The sequence below is a fragment of the Rhinolophus ferrumequinum genome, chromosome 17 (assembly GCF_004115265.2).
Source record: "Rhinolophus ferrumequinum isolate MPI-CBG mRhiFer1 chromosome 17, mRhiFer1_v1.p, whole genome shotgun sequence".
Lineage (NCBI taxonomy): Eukaryota > Metazoa > Chordata > Mammalia > Chiroptera > Rhinolophidae > Rhinolophus > Rhinolophus ferrumequinum.
The window spans coordinates 50,586,980-50,609,113 of record NC_046300.1 but is presented as its reverse complement, the minus strand read 5'-3'; the positions used below and the strand labels follow the sequence as shown (position 1 = coordinate 50,609,113).

General features: G+C 49.2%; 1 protein-coding gene across 2 annotated transcripts; it reads left to right on the top strand.

Moving 5' to 3' along the window:
• Nucleotides 1–429: 429 nt before the first annotated feature.
• WNT5A (Wnt family member 5A) lies at nt 430–21,856 on the top strand. Of its 2 annotated transcripts, none has more exons than XM_033133062.1 (5): nt 430–1,779; nt 7,899–8,032; nt 9,244–9,494; nt 14,105–14,397; nt 18,174–21,856. In XM_033133062.1, exons 1-5 carry the CDS (start codon nt 1,774–1,776, stop codon nt 18,630–18,632), a joined length of 1,143 nt encoding a protein of 380 aa, XP_032988953.1. In that variant the 5' UTR covers nt 430–1,773; the 3' UTR covers nt 18,633–21,856. The 2 variants fall into 2 exon arrangements, with proteins under 2 accessions (XP_032988953.1, XP_032988955.1); XM_033133064.1 differs by lacking the exon at nt 430–1,779 and adding an exon at nt 7,444–7,491.
• The last annotated feature ends 278 nt before the right edge of the window (nt 21,857–22,134 follow it).

The window sequence follows — 22,134 nt, the reverse complement described above, 5'->3', positions numbered from 1 at the left end:
GACAGAGGCGAGCCAAGGGATCCAGCCTGGGAAGTTGGGGTTCAGTCTCCCGCTGGTCCGCGGCTTTGGAAGGAGCGCAGAGTCGGGCGGCGTGCAAGCAGCTGCTGTGGAATGGACCTTACTCTTTGGGCAGATGCCTGGGGGGATGGGGAGCTGAGAGAAGGGGGCTCGAGCAGGGAGTGTATCCCGCCCCCCTGCACCCCAGCCCGTGGTACGGCTTTAAAATCCTGCGGAGTTTGTCATAGGCCGGACTCAACACGCATGCGCATAGGCAAAGTGGAGTTGTGTTTTTTTTTTTCCCCCCCTCTCCCCCTCTTCCCTCTCTCGTTTCAGCAGCCTTTGGTTCTGCAACTTAATTTTTTTTCCCCCCTCGGAGAACACCAGGGGAAAGAGGATTCCGGAGAGAGGGAGGGAGAAAGAGAGAGAGGCAGTTGGCCAGGAGGGCCGGGGGCGGGTGGGGGGGACGCGGTCGCTGCGGTCGGTCAGTCTGTCTGCGGGGCACAGGACCGTGTGGAAGGCTGCTGCAAACTCCGAGGCGCCGCCTCCGCCGTCCAGAGTCCGGTTCGGTGCGGCCGCTGCCAAGCGAGCTCCTCCCGCCGCCGCCGCCGTGCCCTCGACCGCCGGCCGCCCGCCTGCTCTCTCTCCCGCCCCTGGGGCCCGGGCGCCAAAAGAGGAGGTGGGCAGCCGCGCCGGCCATGGACCTCCGGAGCTGAACGACCGCCGCGGATCCCCTCGCCCTCCCCAGCCCCACGCCCTCGGTGCCCTCGCTTCTGGTCGTCCTTCGCCCTGCAAAGGCGGGGGAAAGAAGGGGATTAACCCGAAGAGAGAAAGAGGAGGTGGGGAGGGGGGAGTCCGTGTCTCCCCTGGGGCAATCGCCCCCCGAAACCACCGCGCAACAGAACGTCCGGGGACGACTTCTACCCATTTTGCGCCCCCTTTTTGCCAAACCCTAAAATGAAAGGACAAAAGTTGGCGCTGACTCTTACAGCTCGGATGGCGACTTGTGCGTTTTCAGCGGCATCTCCCGGAGAAAAAGCTTTGCGCGCCTGATTGTTCTGTGGCCCCAAAGCTGCAGTGTGTGTGTGTGGGGGGGGGAGGTGTGGGCGTGTGTGGGTGTGTGTCTGTGTGTCTGTGTGTGTACACAGACATCCACACACTCACTCGCGGCCGCAGGGTCAGCGCCTGGAAGCAGACGTTTCGGCCACAGACTTTGAGAGGAGGAGCTGGAGATCAGGAGGCGTGAGCCGCCGGGAGTTTGCAGAAATCCGTGGTGTGAATGAACTGGGGGCACCTGGGCGCACGGATCACCCTCCCCCCTCTCGCCCCAGGCCAGAGTTGAGTAGTGGGGCATTTTTTTCACCGTCTTGTGAAGAATTTTTTTTATTATTTGTTGTAAAGTCTTTTGCACAATCACGCCCACATTTGGGGTTGGAAAGCCCTAATTACCGCCGTCGCTGATGGACGTTGGAGAGGGAGCGCCTCGCCGCGGAACAGTCGCCTGCGCGCCCTCGCCGGACCCGCGACTCCCTTGTTGCGCGTCGGCCAGGCCCTCGGTTCCCGGGCGCATCCCAGCCCTGCTCCGGCTCAGGTCCCCAGACTCCGGGTGCAGCGACCGCTTCGGCTCCGATTCCCCGCGCCTGCCAGACGCGTCCAGGTGGAGTCCGCAGCTCTGCGCAGGATTGTACCCCCAGGCTTAACCCGGCCGCTCCGCTTGGATTCCTCCGCTGCCCTTGCTTTGGTGGCGACTTCCTCCCCGGCCCCCTCCCCCTCGCCATGAAGGTAGGTGTTCTGAGCGCCGCAGACGCTCGCCACTTTTTTCCTTTACTTTTTTTTTTCTTTTGGACGTTAACCGACCCCCCGCCCCCGCACACACACACACACACACACACACACACACAAACACACAAACACACCTTTTCTTATACCTCCATTTCTCCTACTGCTTCGAGAAGCTGGAACTCCCGCGGAGCTGCCAGGGACCCGCACCCCTTCGACCCCTGTCCCCCGCGCACTGCCTCTGTCTCCCGGGAGACCTTCTTGTCCCACCAAACGTTCTGCAAACCTTTTGGACTTTGGAGAAAAAGTGGGGAAGAGCCAGGGCAGAAAAACTGAATGCTGTTCACGGACGACTTTACTTTTGCCCTGAGAAACTCGAGTGTAATTTATTATGTACATTTCAGTAACAGGGTAATGATTCAATTCAACAAATATTTACGAAGCGCCCACTGCGTGGGGCACCGAGAAGGTGTGTGGCCAGGGCCTGGAAAGGGGAAGGGGAGTCCTCAGTTGAGAGACCGGGAAGCCGGGCTCGGAGCCGACTACCCCAGAGCAGCGCACCCCCTGCCCTCTGCAGCCAGAGGCCAGGTTGCAGGCTTGTCGTGGCGGGGGAACCCTAGGGCTGCAGGCCCTGCGCCTTTAAGAGTGCCTGGCGGGGGGGCCAGCGCGCACCCCGACGCGGGGAACAGGGTCGCGTTATTAGCATTATTAGCCGCCACTGGGTGAGCTCCGGCACTTAGCAGCGGTGATGGGGGCGGGGAGTGCTGGCGGTGGTGGCTCTAATCCTGTCCGCCGGGAAAGCGCGCCCCGGCCCCCTGCGCGGAATCTGCCTAGTCCTTTGGAAACATTTGGGCCTCCGCTTTGGGAGAGCGGGCGGGGGGCAGTTTGTGAACTCTTGTTTGTTTTAATTGTCAGTTGTATGTTAAAGCCGAGTCACACACTCCAAGGGTCACTGAGAGTTCACTTTTAAGAAAAGTTAACATTTCTTCCTACAGTATAACTTGCTATTTTCCAAACAACTTTTCCTCTCTCTGTTCTCCAAGCTTCTATCCTTACTTTCATTTTTCTTGAATCTCTCCCACTTTCAGCTTTCTAGAAAATAAGGTTGGAGTTGGAATTAGGATGTTTCCTAAAAGCAAACAACTCCCCCTCCAGAAAAAAACACCAAAAAAGGTTAAAAAGAAAAACTAAACCTGGAGACCCCGCGGCCTTGTTTTTCTTTTAAAACCCAGTCTGGCATCGGGGGGGCCCCCTTCTCTGCTCGTCTTTAAAAGGACAACTTGCGGTTTGGAAGTCACTTGCACCCAGCAGTGGGATCGCACCTCCTCAGCCCCTGCCCTACCAAGTTCACTGCTGCTCCAGCCAGGTGCGGAGATTTAATTTCTAGATGGCCTCTGCCAAGGGAGTTCCGAGAGGGCAATACTGAGAGCGCACAAGCGATGGAGAGACAGTGGAAATTGTGTGTATCCGAGTGTGTGGATTTGTGCTCTGCGTGTATGGGGTGCGGGAAGGAGGTGGTGAAGGATCAGTTGTTCTCGGGTCTTGGGCATACTAGCCTAAGTCTCGCACAGTCCCGCACAAAGGAGGACACCCCCCCCACACTCCAAAGTCCCGACCCTAAAGTTTCTCTTGCCTTTTCCCTCCGCTCATCCGAGCGCTCCGGTGCACAAGGGGTTAGCACCGTGCGCGCGGAGCTCAGCTCTTCTCTCTCTGCCTTTTCATCCTCGCCGTGCGGTGCCGGCTGCCCCCTGTTGGCTGCCTTGAGGTAGGACGCCTCGGAGTGGGTTCTTTGGGGCGAGCCGGTCGCTTCGCTGTTCGTCTCTAGCTCCAACCTCTGGCTGCGCACATCCTTCCAGACCACCAGGTCCCACTCTCCCCAGAGGGCCGCTTCGAGGCCTCAGAGGACGAGCTACTCTGAGCCACCGCTGCAGCACTGAAGGAGCCTTGGGTCCGACCCATCAAGTGGGGCTCGGGCAAGTGGAGGAAGGTTTGGTACCTCTTCTCCAGGGCTAGGAACAAGAGTGTTGCCCAATAGGAGGCTTCAGGTCTGGCCTTGGCTTTCTCACCAATTTTCTCCGTAATCGAGAACAAGTGTTTCTTTCTCTCTCTTGCCCCCAGTTTCTTCGTCTATTAAAAAGTGTAACTGAAACTACCTCTGAAGAGTGGGGGTTGAACCGATCTTTAATTTTCTTTCTCCTTTCACCGGACACTGCTGTTCCTCTGGACAAAGTTGAGAGCCTGTGCTGAGTTAAAGACATTCTGTGTGAGAAGGTAGAAGTGTGGTGAGAGAGAGAGAGAGAGAGAGAGAGAGAGAGAGAGAGAGAGAGAGAGAGAGAGAGAGAGATTTGCAGTCTGAAGAACCTAGTCTGGGGGATGGACGAGGGGAGGCAGGGAACAGAACTAGACTTGGCCACTGTTTCTCCCTGTTACTGGACCTGCTGTCTGTTCTAAGTAGGGGCAATCAAAGATTGCTCACGTTCCTTGAACTGATTTGGGCTCGAGGAGCTCCCTCCACCTTTTCTCCACCCCACCCCACCCCCACACTGCGCTTTGGAAACAGCCCGCCCCCCCCAGGCTAGAGGCATAGGGGAGCACTGTCTCCATGTCTGCTCCCCCAAAGCGGACCTCCTGTGGGCCTTGGCCCGCTCATCTTTCATCATCCCCTCCCACTTCTCTCGGCGTTTCTCGAGGCAGGACAGCCCAACTTTGTGGCTGCAACCGTGTTTTTCTCCTGCATTTCCCCCCCCATATCTCTCCTTGCTTTGGGAAGAGCGCATCATGGGGAAAACAAAATTTCTTTCCCACCAAGAGCTGCAAATTCTTGGAGTTTCCTACACTTTTCACCATCGCGAGCCCAGGTCAAACTCACTTCTTCCTCTTAATACGTATCCCTCATTATTTCCTCTCCCAGACTTGGGGGGGGCGGGGGTGGGAGTGGGTGGGGTTGCTAGTGGGTGGGGGTGCTGGACACAAAGAGCCTGAGGGAAGGGGATGCCCAGACCAGACCGAGTGAGGCAGCGCCAGTGGCCGAGGATCTTCTCCCTGCCTTTGTGGAATTTCTCTTTAGGGGCGGCGGGCGGGGAACTTGGGTGCTGCGTGAGTTTGCGCGCGCGTTCCGATACTTTCTGTCGTTCGCCAACATCCTCTAACTAGCGCGACAGTTTCCCCTCTCTCACCCCTCATCACTCCTGGCCCACACCCCAGTTGATTGAAAAAATAAAAGTTAGGAACACCTTTAATCCAATGCGAAGACTTTGGAGGAGAGACAATGCGCAGCCACTACTTTGTGGAGCTGCTCTGGGCTAGACTAGAAACTAGGGCGCGCGAACGCCGTGCACCTAACTTCCCCTTCTCCTGTGCTTGAACCTCTCAAATGCACCCTGCCCATCGCACGCAAGGAACAGATTGCTAAAATCCTTACAAAAGTCGGCTTCCCGGGGCCCTGGAAGGGTTCGAATACATTTAGTCCGTTCTTTGGAAAACTCAGCTTCTGCTTAGAACTTTTGTTTTACCCTCAGTATGACGGTCTCCGGAGAGGTCTCATTTCGTACTGTCTTTTCGGATCAGATCTCTTGGTAGACAAGGCAGGGATGTTTACCCCAAAGTCAATGTATTTATTAGTGAGTTCGCTGTGGGTTCCTTCAATATTTCAAACGTGTGAGGCCTTTTTTGGGTTGAGCGGTGTTTGGAGTGGGAAGAGGGCCAAGGTGTTTCCGGGCAAGCGCGCGAGGTTAAGTGGAGACTGGACTGGCGGGGCTCTCCTGCGGATCCCCTCGGGGACACCTCCGGCCTACCCCCAGTCTGGAGTTGAGGAGACCCCTGCCGCGGAGACCCAATGGCCTACTCCCAGTTGGCCCTAGCTCTGGGATCGGGTGGACTTTCCCCGGGGTCGTCAGGCCTAGAGTGGGCTCGGTTTGTGTGGCTTCGCCTCTAACAAAGAGATCCGCTGTAATCCGCGGAATCTGTTATCAATTTCTCCGCTGCCGGCGCCCCGCCCCGCGCCCCGCCCGTCGGGAAGCTCGGAAAGAGCGCGCGGCGGGCAACGATCTGCGCGGTCGTCTCGGAAGCACACCGAAGCGAGTGTATCTGTGCACGCGTGTTAGTGTGTGAAAGTGCATCAGTGTGAGTGTGCATGAGTGTGTGCGCGCGCGGCCTTGGCCGCCTATGGGGAGAGTCGACTTTGCAGCTTGGACTGCGCGCGAAGGAAACCTCGCAGCCCACCCCCTCCCCTGGAGGAAACTTGACACTTCGGGCGGGGGTGGGGAGGGAGACCAAGCCATCTCTCTCCAAGGCTGGGGAAACCCCAGGTTTCTATTCTCCGGAATGCACCCCCAGCTTTGCGGCGTTTTGGGGACAAGTGGGCCACGGGCGCGGAGCCCTGGTTAGCCGGCACTGGGGACCACATAAGCATTTCCTGTCGGAGAAGCCCCGAGGTGTCCGGGCCAAAGGGGCGGCTGGCAGGGAAAAGCCATGGCAAGCTCCTGAGCCCCTTCGCGTCTCCACAGCTGTCTAGGTCGCATCAGTCCATTTACCGCGCAGGTTCCAGGCCAGGCCCTTCCGCCGTCTGGAAGAGGCTCACCTTTCCTTTCCCGAGGAAGGGGCTCCCTCAGGAGCTGCGGGAGGTGCTGCGCGGCCGGGTTACACTTATCAGAGATGTAAAAGGAGATTTTGGAAACCTGCTCCTTCCACCCGCACCCGCCACCACCTAGTTCCTTCGCCGCGGACAGGTGGAGAAGTCACCAGTGGGGAGAAACGGCCACGGAAACTTCCAAGGCCGCCCCTGCCCCGAAATTCTTGACGACGGGAACCTTCGCCGTCCGGCCTTCTGCGCCCTGAAATCCAGGGGCTCAGCCGCGGCGCGGGAGCCAGCGCATCTCTGGTCCCGTCGGGGGCTCGCTCTCACCAACTCTGGCCTCGACCCTGCACCCTCACCGTTCGGGACTGACCGAACCGAGTCTGAATTGGGCTGGAGGTTGGGGTGACGGTGTTCCAAGGCCAGGCTCACAGAGCCACGATGGCGAAGTGGCAGACAACTCCAGACTAGGACCAAAGGAAACTGGAGTCCCCCCTGGCTTCCTTTCCCCTTTCTCCGTGGCAGCTGCCAGGAGTGGGGAAGGGAGGGGCGGGAGGGAGAGTGAAAAAACAGAATTTGGAGGAAGATTGTGGGGAGAGCAGGGACGGGATCCTCTCGAAGTACAGCGGGACCCAGCCTCCCTTCTTTCCTCTGGGGTGCCATCCCTTCTCTGGGGTACACTGAGTCCAAGGAAGAGGCCGCAGGCAGAGGAGCGCACTGTTTTCTGGATTCCTTGGTTGGGAGAGATCTCTGTCCGCATTGACTCCTGTGCGTCCCCCCCCCCCCGCCCCCCGCCATCTCCATCTCCCCACTCTAATCTGGCTGAAGAGAGTCCTAAGGAAACCCAGGCTGCCCTTCCCCCTCTGGAAGTAGCTTCTCCCAAAGAGGCCCGCAAACTGATTATGAAACATACGATGTTAATTCTGAGCTGCATTTCCCAGCTGGGCACTTTCGCGCGCGCTGCTCCCCGGGGCCTCGCCCCCCACCCCCTGCCCTTCCCTCCCGCGTCCTGCCCCCACCCACCACCCCCGCGCCGGGCCACCCCGCCTCCTCCGCAGCCAGCGGCGGCGGCGCGCTCCACTCGCCTTCGCGCTCCTCTCGCCCATGGAATTAATTCTGGCTCCACTTGTTGCTCGGCCCAGGTCGGGGAGAGGACGAGGGTGGCGGCGGGTTCCCAAGTGAATTCCCGTGGAGGGACCGAGCACAGCGTGAACTAGAGGGGAGCGAGGGGGTGCGGGACTCGAGCAAGCAGGAAGGAGGCAGCGCCTGGCACCGGGGCTTTGACTCAACAGCATTGAGACATGTTTGTAATCGCTGGCGTGCCCCGCGCGCAGGATCCCAGCGAAATCAGATTTCCTGGTGAGGTTGCGTGGGTGGATTAATTTGGAAAAAGAAACTGCCTATATCTTGCCATCAAAAAACTCACGGAGGAGAAGCGCAGTGGATCGACAGTAAACTTCAGAGACCCGGACGCTTCCGTTGTTTAAACTTGTATGCTTGAAAATTATCTGAGAGGCAATAAACATCTGCTTCTTTCTTCCCTCTCCAGAAGTCGATTGGAATATTAAGCCCAGGAGTTGCTTTGGGGATGGCTGGAAGTACAATGTCTTCCAAGTTCTTCCTAATGGCTTTGGCCATATTTTTCTCCTTCGCCCAGGTTGTCATAGAAGCCAATTCTTGGTGGTAAGTTCACTCTATGTGCATATTTTGTTTTATTTTTTTTTTTTAAAGATTCATTTGTGTGATGCTGGAATATTTAAAGTTCAGTCCTGAGTTTGTGCATTTATCTAATACACACACATGTAATACATTTTATTTGTATATATCTTTAAATCAGAGTTTTCTTTTAATTTGCTAATGTTGTGAAGCTTATCTTTGGCTCCATAAAGAATCAGAACCTATAAATCTAGACCCTTTTCTCTGAGGCCCTTGTTCAGATGTATGCCTATCATGTAATAAAAGGGAACCAAAATTCACTTCTCTAATAATTGTAAGCCTATCTATAAAATTTACTTTTTGCCACCTCTGCGTAGTAAAAGTGAGTTCCACCTTTTATCTTCCTGCACTTGAGGTAGTGAACCTTCAGGGTCCGATGGAGGCAGAATTCTAGAAAGACAGCTAAACTCCCTGTGGAGAAGTATTTGGGCTCGAAATTCAATTTTTTAAGAAAAGGTGAACTTGAAGTAGTCAGATGTCCGTAAACGTAGGTTTCTTTCTGGTAAGGGCCTTGTAGATAGGCTGCAGTATATACAGGGGATTGGTTTTGAAGGCGTTCTGGATATTTTTCCCTGTAAATGAGCACTGTTTTTCTGGCTGTCAAACATGACTTCTGTTCACTGGATCTCCTGTCTTGGGTCCTTCACAATCACATAAGGAACCCTTTTAAAATGTCCAGAGCATGGAGAATTTTCTTCAGTCTATATACTTGTCCCACTGTTCTTCCATCAGTCAAAAGGAACTGCTATCTCCTATCCGAGTCTAATTGTGTCTACTTTCGGCATTCATACGTTTTCAAGGCAGATCGGTCCAATTTGTGGGGCAAAGTGAGTCACTTCTCTAAGGTTAGAGGCTTGTCCCTGAAACTCCTGTTTCCCTCTTTTCTGAGTGGATTTCAGAAATATTGGTTCAGGTATATGGCAGCGGGGGCAAGGAAGGGAGTAAAACTCTGAGGAGCCAGATGACGGGATGGGGACTACACAATACCTCCGTTTTCTGAGTGGAGTTGAAACAGAGGAGTTTTATGAAGCCCTTCTCATACTTTGTCATGAGGACAAGCAGGAGAGAAAAAGCATCTGTGTGCTTGAAAGTATGTCTTGCTGACATGCTTTCAGGGGGCCCACCTCGAGAGTTCACGTAAATCTTGAATGCACATCTCCCCCCCACCCCCTTTTCAGGTCGCTAGGTATGAATAACCCTGTTCAGATGTCAGAAGTATATATCATAGGAGCACAGCCTCTCTGCAGCCAACTGGCGGGACTTTCTCAAGGACAGAAGAAACTATGCCACTTGTACCAGGACCACATGCAGTACATCGGAGAAGGCGCGAAGACAGGCATCAAAGAATGCCAGTATCAATTCCGACATCGAAGATGGAACTGCAGCACCGTAGATAACACCTCCGTTTTTGGCAGGGTTATGCAGATAGGTAGGAAACCATTTAACATATTTTTAAATATACATATAAACTTTTCTCCTAGAAAAAGTCCTTAGTGTTTACTAACCAGCTTGATAAGGAGGGAATTTTCCAGCAGGGGATTTTTGTCATTGCTACCTGTATTAATTCCTGTCCCTACACTGATTAGACCTTGTTCTGGACTTCTTTAACCAAACCAGGAGGGGAACATTAAAGACACCTTCATTTTTCTTAACAGTTAATTTTTCTAAGAAACATTTTATACAATAGAAGCAGTACACTTATTTTGGTTTCTCAGAAGTAGATGAGGAGAGCTGAGTCATTTATATCCTTTTAAACTTCAAAACTCTTTTAACTGTAAGACGTTTCCTAACTTAAGCCAGAATTCAAATGGCCCAAGAAGCAAACTAAAAAATTGTCATCTTTCAGAATGCTGGATAGGTTGGAAATGAATAAGGTTCTAATTTTCCTAATATAGATAATCCCTGAGGCTATAGAGATATATATGTTAAAAGCTTTATTTTTAGTTCCAGAAAGAATTTTAATTAGAAGCGATCCATTTGACATTTGCAATTTAGGCAATTGATATAAAAGCACATACTTCAGATCTCACCCTAGAAACTTTAAAAAAAAAAACTTTAAATGTATCACTCACAGTCCGATTCTTTATTTTAAATGTGTTGTGGAGCTTGTTATTCCATTCAGGCAGGAGATGGCATTAAAACTAGGCTAAAGGCAAAGAATTTGAAAAATCAGTTTGCCTCTGGTTTGTTTTAATAGCATAGGGTACTATCTGACAGATGTGGTCCCGTGTGTGTTTTCTAGTGTGAATATTTTAGGTCTCTTTACTTTTATGCAAACAAGCCCTTATAATTAATATGACTGCAGTGACTCCTAAAATAAGAAGTAATTTATCAAAGCAATTAACTGTTTATACTGACTGAAGATAAAAAAGTTGGCTTAATATCCGTCACGGATGGATAAAATGCTTTCTTAAAAAACCCTGAAAAGTGTATTCATTGAGAACAAAAAAGAGTTGTCAGTGGATGTTTCAGCCAAGCGGCTTCATAAACTAAAATAATACAGGACTGGAAGCCGTTCCTCTAATTGAATGGGAAAATGGTCTGTAGCCTCAGCCTGCAAAGTTTCATAGGGCTTTGTCCTTCCTGTTAATGATTAAAATGTGCTAATGTATATACTGGGATCGGAATTTAGGAGTTAAGCTCAGGAACACAGGAGTTTTCCTTGAATATAGGCTGCCTTATATAGTTAACTGGGGGTGTGGTAGAGATTTAATTCCCCTGCATTTTGATATTGTGAGGGAGGTCAAAACTTTTTAAAAGTTATATCAGAATGGTAAATTGTCAGCTTCCCCCTCACCCACATTTGCTTTATATGTTCCCCCTAAACTGCCCTCCTCTCAAACTATGGGGCCACTTTTTCACAACTATATGAGTTAGCAAAAATCATATACCTCTGATGGTAACCAGAAAAGAAATCAGCAATTGAACTGTTTTTCTGTGTAGTCACTGGAACACAGCTTTGATTTAAGATCTTCTCACCATCATATGTACCCTGTTCGGGGCCAAAATGTTCAGAATAAGCTATCATTTGCTAAGTGGATTTGAGTTCTGCTGGAGATTTATTTAAAATGTGGTCCAGGATTCAAAGAGTCTGCTTCCTCAGGGAATATGCAGAACCCTTGGTATAAAGGCCTATATTTAATTGTCGCTTGCTAGTACACTCTGGTTCTCAGCTGTGTGGTACCAGTCTGGGTTGATGGGAAGTGGGTGGGAGTGCAACATTCTGACAGCCTTTGAGGGAGCCTTCCTAGATACTATCATCAAGTCAGCTGCTGTCCTGGGAAGATGGGAGCACATGTTGCATCTCTTGCCAAAAGTTCCCCAGGTGCCTGGGGTCTCAAGGAAGAAAGCTGCTGCTGGGTGGCTTGGGGTAGAACACTGACAGGGCCTTCCCTTCTTTACTGATTGAAGAAAGAGTTGGAGAGAAGAAAAACCAGAATAGCTTTTTGTGGAAGAGGAACATGGACTCAACCCCAATAGTGGGAAAGTTACTTAGCTTTCACTTTTCTATTTAAGGGTATGTTTGAAGAGAAGGAGATCAGGGAAAACTTACAACACCTTTGAGGCTGAAAGGTGGTGTGTGTGTGTGTGTGTGTGTGTGTGTGTGTGTGTGTGTCTACTCCAGAGCACTTAGTACACCAGGCACATGGAGAGCAATTCTTGTCCGTGAGAATCTGACCCTCTGATGGGGCCGGTGTCTGAGAAACTCAGGGCTGCCACGTCCAACGCCCCTTTAACTCATTTTTCTAGGATGCCAGTTGCTTTGGAGGCACTGTACACAATCGCCTCACGAAGGGCCCACTCTTCATTTTGGAAACTTTCTCATTTTTCATTATGCTGCCCTTTCTTCTAGCTTTTGTCTCTGTCTCTTCTTTGTTTCCATGCTGTGAAAAGATATGTCAGAAAGGCGCCATTTTTAAGGAGTGTGAGGTTCGGGGAGGATGTAGATTTACAAGGAGGGACACATAACTGAACCAGCAGTATTCCATCCAGGATGACTATACCCACAGGCTATTAGCCAAAGAGCACTTTTCAAACTGACGTTTTCCCTGCAGTGACCAATTAGCTTAGAGACTTCTACCAGGTTTGTATTCTCGGGCAAAAAAGGAAATGCTCAAGATAGACTTATGAAACAAGCAGCATTATTGTGTTTTGTATGAAAGCCCTTTTATGCTCGGTATACTCACAGGGCAGTGTCTTATTTTTCTCTATCTCTAGAGGATTGTTTATCTCCTCTTCTTCTAGTTACCTCTTTATTCTACAAGTCTCCCATCCAGGGCCTTAGCATTTTCTGTATTATCAGTGTTAATCCTCAAACAACTCCCTAGAATCTGTCTGCTCTCCTCATTTCTCTCCACTCTACCCCCCCTCCGCCCCCCCCCCCCCATGTTCTCTGCCTCTCTAATTTGAGCAAGATAGATGTCACACCCCACAGGAACTTTCTGGATCCTCCTGCCAACCCCAGCACATGTCTCAAGTTATTCATTTTTCAAAATATGGGAGGGGAGGTCTGTGGTAAATCGCAACTATTGCCATTCCTGGAAGGGGGGCGGGGGTCACAAATGGCTGTGGATTGAAGTGTGGAGCAGAAGTCCCAGAACAGGATGGCCTGCTGGGTCCTTGGATTGGCATAGCCATCTTCCTGCAGAATGACCCTTCTGGTTGGGGCTGAGTTCTGTTGTCAGTTGTTCTTGTGTCATTCCCGCCCCCTCCCAAATAAAGATTGTTAGCCAGCTCTTTAAGCGTAGGAGAAACTGATTCTGCTATAGGGATTTTAGTGCCAGAAGGGGCCTTTTCTCTTAGGCATCAATACCCTTATTTTACAGTTGAGAAAAGTAAGTCCCCTTCATCCCACCACCCCCAGGCCCAGCTTCAGCTGGCCTGGTGTTAACCCTTTCTCTCTCATAGTACAACCTTTTTGTTAAGTGGCTTCTTGTTACATGTAGAAACGTCTTCACGTACAAGTAGAGATTAAGGCTGTGTATGATGGCCTCCATTTTTCTCCTTACAAATAGGGCTCTGATATAACCATTTTACAGAGAGGTAGTCTTTACAAGTTTTAGGTAAGGAGAAAACTGTTTTCCCCCTAGGTTTGTACATTATTTACAAATTTGGGGAAGGAAGAAGCCTTTTTTTTTTTCTTTTCCCTTTAGATTGTGTCTTTTCCCTTCTTGCTATTATTCTAACACTTTGCGGCACAGGCTGTCAGGGAGATGCAGAAGTGTCATGAAAGACCAGCAGGCAGGCTGCTTTAAAGGTAGACACTCATCTTCCTGAATGAGAAGTATCAGGCCACTCAGCTTGGGATTTAAGAAGAGGCAAGGTTCATTTACAACTCTCTAGGAACCTGTACAGAACCATCCACTGGGAAAGTCAAGAGCCTTATCCTTCATTATGCATATGGGAGGCAGGAGGAGAGGTTACCACTTCAGAAGAGGAGGGGGCAACCAGGCTAGAACTAGTTTGGCCACAAGTGTGGCTGCTGCAGTGTCTGGGTTCCACTAGGGCCTCAGACTTTCCCAGGCTCTAAACCTAGCAAATTCTATGCCCCCCGCCTTATACGTAACGCAAAATGAAAATAATTCAAACGTCAAACTAAGTGTAAGGAAGTCTACCCAAATTCTGTGTTTTCCCTCAATGACGTCTTTCTTGTGCATTTTTGGAAATATGTTTCCAATATTTTCAAAAGAGTTGTAGAGAAGATCCATCGAGCACTGCCTGGAGCCCTGCCTTTCTGCTCTGAAATGTCAGAGCAGAGTGATCAGGGATGTGCTACTCCTTTGTCATTTCTTGCTTCTGTGTCTTTTAGGGGGTCTCTCTTGGCTTCCCCTCCAGGTGGGCGCAGGGCCTGGGTTTAAGTTAGGGATGGGGCTCTCTGTGTTCCCCATCCTAGAGGGAGGGCTCTGCCTGGGGCAGCAGCACATGTGTGAACAGACTCGCCCCTCCCTCCACTCTCACCGAGCCAGCGGCTGCTGTGTGTCGGGGGCTCTCCCGGTCCCCTCCGCAGCTCTCCCAGGTGACCCGCGTCCTCTCCCGCAGGCAGCCGCGAGACGGCCTTCACATACGCGGTGAGTGCCGCGGGGGTGGTCAACGCCATGAGCCGCGCGTGCCGCGAGGGCGAGCTGTCCACCTGTGGCTGCAGCCGCGCGGCGCGCCCCAAGGACCTGCCGCGGGACTGGCTGTGGGGCGGTTGCGGCGACAACATCGACTACGGCTACCGCTTCGCCAAGGAGTTCGTGGACGCGCGTGAGCGGGAGCGCATCCACGCCAAGGGCTCCTACGAGAGCGCTCGCATCCTCATGAACCTGCACAACAATGAGGCTGGCCGCAGGGTGAGTGCCTCCCCTTCCCCCTGCCTGGTGCCCCCATCCCCGGCTCTCCTGCCCCGCTCTTTTCGTCCCCCAGCCAAGCCGGGCCTCTTCTGGTCTCTCTATCCCTCCCTCTGCCACCACCTCTATAAGTTCTGTCCCTTTGTCTCTCTGTGTCTCTGTCTCCCTCTCTTTCTGCTTTGGCCTTCCTTTCTATCTTTTCTGGTCTCTTTTCCTCTCTTCCTGCTTCTCTCTCTCCCTCTCTCTCCCTCTCTCTCTCTCTCTCCCCTTTCCTCCCCCTCCCCCTCCCCGCACCCCACACCTAGGCCACAGGCCTTTCTGGAGAGGGGCATGCCCCCACAGAAGCCTCCTGGGTGTGAATCATCCTGCCTGGCCTCCTCCAGCCAAGGTGCTCCTGCAGTTGCCTAAGAAAGATCTTTCTCTGCCTTTTTAATTAGTCCTCAGTGCAAATGACCAGCCCAGCTCAGAAGTAAAAATATTAATATTTGCCCTCCTCCCTGGAACAAGTTTGCAGTTGGGCTTAAACTTGGGAGAGGGAGTTATTTATCCCAGTAGGTGCCCAGCTGAGAATGCCCTCTCCCCAGCTTCCAGGACTTACCTCCTTTCTTTCTCCTCCTTATGTCTTTAGATAGCAGGCCTGATGGACTGAGGGGTTTTTTGTTTTGTTTTGTTTTAAGAGCTTTTCTAGGAAAACTACAGCAGTCCTAGCAGTCTGACCATCAGGCCAATTGTGGGTGGCTTTGGAGAGATGAGAGGGACACAAGTGCCCAGAGAGCACCGTCTTGCAGGCAGGCCCTCCTGAGTGTCCCCATTTTGCTCTTCCCATCCCCTGGTAGGGAATATGAAATGCTTGCTTCTCCACAACAGTTAAAAAGACCCTTTTTCCCCCTGTGGCTAAGCACATGGCACTTTATTGCTGTTCTAAAGTGAAGGGGTGAAAACTTTTCTTAACTTTGGCAGCATTGAAAACCAGGGCCATTATTTTTTCACAGAACCCAAGGTAGGTGCCAGGAACTTTCTGGTCAGAGATTTCACTCTTCTGTATTTTGGGGTGAGAAAAAGAGAAGATAATCGCAAAGTAAAATATCCAGGACTGGAAGGAGCCTTAGTACCGTCTGGTTACACACCCTCATTTTAAAGATTGGGAAACTGAGGCCTATGAGAACCATTTCATGGCCATGGAAGAAAATGAATGGAGTGAGATATAAGCCAGGCACTTTTAAAAATTAAACTCATGTATCACCGCTTAAGGGTGAAGGGCTCTAGGTTTTGAAATGAGAGAAATCTAGGTTAAAATCCAGTTCTTTCTGTTTCTGAGCTTCAGTTCCCACATTTCCACATCTGTTAAATGGCCATGGCATGAACTATCTCTTGGGGTGATTATGAGGACTAACTGGGATCACATAGTAGGGTGAACCACACGGAATTACCTACACTTGACTATTTCTGACCTACAAAATAACAACTGCATATGGTTCAGTCGAAGGTCTTAGTTTAGTGTCAGCACTAGTAAAGTGTGTGATGAATGATAATTACTAAACATTATGAAGTAAAAGACATAGAGAAGGCAAAGATTATCTAGATAATCCTGGCTAATTTAGCTTCTCAAATCTGATGTTAAACATTTGCTGGTGTAGGGGAAGGACTGACCCCTGCAGAATTTTGCCTGGGCTGCCCTGAGGTGTCAGGTAATTGCTCCAGAGGGAGTGTGGCCTCTCCCTTCTCAGGTGTCCCACTGTTGCGCCTGCAGTGTGGGTGGACTCTCTTCCCACTGTGGCCAAGCCACGGCCATGCAGTGGGCATGTCAGCCCGGCTCTCTCTGGGAACCCAGAAGACCTGGCTCCTCTCCTCATCAGGGACACATCCTTTACTTGCCGTGTGCAGTGTGTCTGTCCAGCACTGCAGACCAAACAGGCCTCCAGGACAGAGATGTGGCTGAAGCTTCTGGGCCCCATTGTGCCCATATTTGGTGCTTTCCTCCATCTTTGGGGATTTCTTTGATTTCTCTCATGTAGACAAATCATTGGGGGCTTAGTAACCAAGGAGAGCAGGTCAAGGGATTTCCAAGTGTAGAGAGAGGGGATTTTGGAGGCTTGGAAAAGCACCTCTAATATTATAATTTCATTTAACATCTGCATTTTTTTATATTGAGGGTTTTTTTTTTTCCCGAGCGTTTTATAATTCAGGCAGTGAGCTGAGCTTAGATCCTGGCAGACGAGGTTACATAGAAGACAGTTTTTCTTCAGAATAGTGGGGGTGGGGCAGGGAATTTGGACACTGTGCCAGGAAATCATATTAGAATCTCCTTGAGACATTAGTTTTTTTGTTTTCCTCAACAGGGAGTAAAGGTTAAACAAGTTTGCAAAACCTTCCTCAGACTAGTTGTTTGCCTGAAACTCTTTATGCCGAGGGAATACACTTTTGCCCCCTTTTAAGAAAGCCTCTTCTGAATCCTGAAGCAAGAAGGTGGCTGTTCTGGGTGGAAGCAACCTTCTAACTCACTCCAGCCTCCAGGTTCCTGACAGGCCCTCTGTAACCTGCCAGTACCATGCCCACTCTGGAGGGTAACTGGTATAGGAACTGTGGGCCATCAGGGCTATAAATAGGTAGCTACCACCTCACGGACTGCTGGGCGCAGTACTGTGGGGCCGGACCCTTCAGCGCTGCTCCTGGGAGGACAGGGTGACTGGTCAAGGGCCCGGGATCAGCACCCAGATGCCATGCCCTTGTCATCCTGGAGAAAGGCCAGATTTACTGATTGTATCCTGCATGCTAAATACTTTCCATGCAGCCTCTAATTTCACCCTGTAACAGGGTGTGAGGATGGTGCCATCCCAATTCCCTTCACAGATGGAAAATGGAGGCTCACAGAGGTGAAGCTAGCTGCCTGTATTCAGGTGCAGAGTCAGGACAGAACCCATGTCTGCCTGGATCCAGGGTAGGTTCTTTTAACCTAGACAGTAGGGACAGGGGCTAGGGATTGTTCCGGTAGCAGGAGGCAGAAGACCTGAGATCCAGGCCCATTTCTCCCACATTCTAGCTGTGTGACCTGTGCAGACCACTTATCCTCTCTGTGTCATTGTGCCATCATCTAATCTAGCCCAAGTTATAACGTTAGTGAGATAAAGAGTGTAGAGGCTTTTTATGACAGTGCCTGGCACACAGCAATAATAGTAGTAGTAATAGTGTATAAAGATTTGAACCCTGATCCTACCTGGGCTTGATCCCCTCCCGGCCCTACCAATTACCAGCTAGGTGCCTATGGGCATATCTCAGCATGAGCTTGAAGCCCAGTTGCCTGGGTTCAAATCTTGGCACCGCTTCTCCCCAGTAGCTGGGTAAGTAACTCTCCTCTCTGGGCCTCACTTTCCTTCTCTGTGAAATGGGGATGATAGCAGCACTTCGGCTGTGGAGACTAATGAAGGTGGTGCAAGTCAACAATTGTGCACAGTCTCTGGGATGAGTGTTCAAGACGTATTAGTTGCAGCTAATGTTGTTTTCCTGCAAAACAGAAGCAACTGGAACGATCTTTTTCCTGTTCCTATTAAAAAACTGTGGTTGTTTATTATGATGATGTGTAATAATGAGGGGCTAAGAACATATTTATTTTGTGGACTTTTGAAAGAAAGCAACACAGACTTCTGGTAGTGGAGAATGAGGAGGAAACAGCTGGGCCCCTAGTTTAGCCGGTGAACATGGCTCCGCGTAGAAAGTGGAGGGGGTCCTGGGTCTGGGCTCCTCCGTGAGTTTGTATACTGACTGTCCCCGTCTCCCCACAGACGGTTTACAACCTGGCTGATGTGGCCTGCAAGTGCCACGGGGTGTCTGGCTCGTGTAGCCTCAAGACGTGCTGGCTGCAGCTGGCAGACTTCCGTAAGGTGGGCGATGCCCTGAAGGAGAAGTATGACAGCGCCGCCGCCATGCGGCTCAATGGCCGAGGCAAGCTGGTGCAGGTCAACAGCCGCTTTAACTCTCCCACCACGCAGGACCTGGTCTACATTGATCCAAGCCCTGACTACTGCGTACGCAACGAGAGCACGGGCTCGCTGGGCACGCAAGGCCGCCTGTGCAACAAGACGTCTGAGGGCATGGATGGCTGCGAGCTCATGTGCTGCGGCCGCGGCTATGACCAGTTCAAGACCGTGCAGACGGAGCGCTGCCACTGCAAGTTCCACTGGTGCTGCTACGTCAAGTGCAAGAAGTGCACAGAGATTGTGGACCAGTTTGTGTGCAAATAGTGGGTGCCCTGCCGCCCGCCTGTCACCCAGCCCCGTTCCCAGGACCCACTTATTTATAGAAAGTACAGTGATTCTGTTTTTTTTTTTTTTAATATTGTTTTATTTTCCCCCAAGAATTGCAACGGAACCATTTTTTTCCTCTTCCCATCTAAGAACTCTGTGGTTTATTATTAATATTATAATTATTATTTGGCAATAATGGGGGGGGGTGGGAACCAAGAAAAATATTTATTTTGTGGATCTTTGAAAAGGTAAGACAAGACTTCTTTTGATGGTAGAGGGTGAGGGGGAAATATCACATACCCTAACTTAGTTGTGTGCACATCTAGAAGGTAAAGGAAATACATTTTCTTTTTCTCAACTATGGGGTCATATGGGACAGGTAGCATCTGGTGGTCCAAATTTATGCACAGTTCAGCCTCTGTGACCAAAACGAATTGTAAGTGCTCTGGTATAAGGTCTTGAGAATCAAACAAACAAAATATGAGACACCCCCGACTCCCCCCGCTTTCCCAGGGGCTGCCAACCTGAAACATTTTCAAAATGGTAATTTAAAATGTAAGAGAGAGAATCTCATATCCCTCAAAGAAAAAAAAAGGTATATCATGTGTCTCACACTTCTCAAACATTCCATGTGCAGACGATCCTATTATAATAGCTACTGAAACTTGGGGAGATGCGCAGAAAGCCCTGGAAATTAAAAACTTAAAAACTCCTATAATACGACAGTGATTTGAAGCTGTTATAGGAATTAGGTTATCAGATTGGAAGAGCATCCGCGAATGATTCTGGGTTGTAGACTTTTTGTTTGGATAGGGGTGGGGGAGGTTGGCTTGAATATAAAGAGAAAATAGACTGTAATTTTCTTAGGGATACTTGGTTAATAAATGATAATAATGAAAATAAAAAATGAATTCCATTGACAGATTCCCAGCATAAAGAACAAGGTAATTTAGTGCAGTACAGCACTGCACCAGAGCGGAAAACCTCTTCCAGGGGAAGAAGTGAAATCTGCCCTCCCACTTGACCCCAAGCTCTGTCTGATTTCTCGTCGCCACGTGGCAAGGGGGTGAGGCTGGCCACGTTTCCAAAGGCTGCTCCACTGGGTCCCCTTTGATTGCAGGGCAGGAAGTGAACCATTAAGAGCTTCACGTGGAAAACAGTTCACTACTTAGGGATTTTTTTCCCCTAAAACTTTTATTCTGAGGAGCAGTAGTTTTATGTTTTAATGACATGATTTGGTTAATGGAGTTCACAGAGGTGTTGCAGCATTTCACTGTTACGATCCTGTGTTTAGACTCTCCACTCAAGCTTTTCCTATTATACTGCAGGTGTACCCTAAAACTGTTCCTAGTGTACTTGAACAGTTGCATTTATAAGGGGGGAGGGAAATGTGGTTTAATGGTGCCTGATATCTCAAAGTCTTTTGTACATAACATATATATATATATATATATTATATATATATATACATATATATAAATATAAATGTAATTATATCTCAGTGCAGCCAGTGATTTAGAGTTACACTTTACTCTGGGGTTATTTCTCGGTCTAGAGCATTGCTGTCCTTCACTGCCATCCAACTGGGATTTTTCCAAAAGGTTTCAAGTTGAGCTTGGGCTGTGGCCCTGATGCGATCTCACCTTGAGCATCACGAAGCAGCTTGTTTCTGAGGAATCTAGAAGGTCTTCCTCACTGATAGGCATGTTGGTTTGAAGATTTCTTGGATCTTCCCTGTCCCTCCCCCCTTTCTCCGACCTCCATTTCTGTCCACTTTCCTGAGAGGGCATTACTTGTTTGTCGTAGATGTGGAAATGAAGAGCGATTCAAAACTCAGAAGCACAGTCAATGGTTCGCTTTCCTTAGTTCATTTTGCAGAGTGGAAACTGGTGCCTAGTAGATCTAATAGTACCTATTTGAGTCCCTAAAGAAAATCCAACCCATCACCTACATAGCTAGTTTATAAATTTTTGAAAACAAGGACACCTGTTTCCAAAAAGTGCCAGCAAATATATTCTTATCTCAGACCTACATTGTTTTAAAAGTTTGGAAAGATACACCTCTCCTGCAATCATAGACTTGGTGGCCTTCACACCACCTCAGCCATCTGTGGCTCTTAATTTATTGCACAAGGATATTCGCTTCCCCTCAGTTGCAGTGAGTTGCAGGCAAAAGATCTTGAAATTAAAAAGCACTAATTAGTTTAAAATGTCACTTTTTTGGTTTTTATTATACAAAAACCATGAAGTAATTTTTTATTTGCTAAATCAGATTTTGTTCCTTTTTAGTGATTCATGTTTATGAAGAGAGTTGAGTTTAACAATCCTAGTTTTTAAAAGAAACTATTTAATGTAAAATATTCTACTTGTCATTCAGATATTATGTATATCTTCTATGGCCTATATTCTGTACTTTTAATGTACATATTTCTGCCTTGCGTGATTTGTATATTTTACTGGTTTAAAAAACAAACATCGAAAGGCTTATGCCAAATGGAAGATAGAATATAAAATAAAACGTTACTTGTATATTGGTAAGTGGTTTCAATTGTCCTTCAGATAATTCATGTGGAGCTTTTTTCAGAAACCATGAGGGACAGTTTAGGGAAGACTACATGTCAGGATGACAGAAGAGCGGAGAATTTTACCAAAACCAAACTATTTGGAAGCTTCAAAAGATTTCTAAGTGTAAGGGAACAAAAGGGGAATTCTCTTTTCCTATATATGCTCCTCAAAAACAGAAATCAAGCAGATGGCTTAAAGCTGGTTATAGGATTGCTCACATTCTTTCAGCATTATGCATGTAACTTAATTGTTTTAGAGCGTGTTGCTGTTGTAACATCTCACAGAAGAACTGAAAAAGGCACATGCTTTTATCCGTGACCAGAGCTTTAGTCCAAAAAAGTGTATTTGTGTTTACCACTGCAATTATTGCACCTCTCCATTTGCAGTTCCTGGGGACTGAGTGTCTCTATACCCCTTTGAAAGTAATTTCATGAAAAGTAAGCCTCAGTCTGCGGAGAATGAAAACTTATTGGAAACTAAAAGTTCGTTGTGTTAAGTGCAATTAATATGAGTTCTCGTGCTTTCTGAAAGTGTACACCAAAATCTGGCGAGCGCTGCACAGATTGATATGTTAGCCCTTCGCTTTTTTTTTTCTTTCCGGATAACCTTGTAACATATTGAAACCTTTTAAGGATGCCAAGAATGCATTATTCCACAAAAAAACAGTAGACCAACATATAGAGTGTTTAAAATAGCATTTCTGGGCAAATTCAAACGCTTGTGGTTCTGGGACTCACATCTGTTTCAGTTTTTCCTCAGTTGTATATTGACCAGTGTTCTTTATTGCAAAAACATATACTCGATTTAGGAGTGTCAGCATATTTTTTTCCTTCTCATCCTGGAATGCATTCAAAGATCTTCCCAATACAGGAAAATTAACAACAACAAAAAAATTATATATAGGCAGTGACAAGCAGAAGCCATGTTCAAAATAG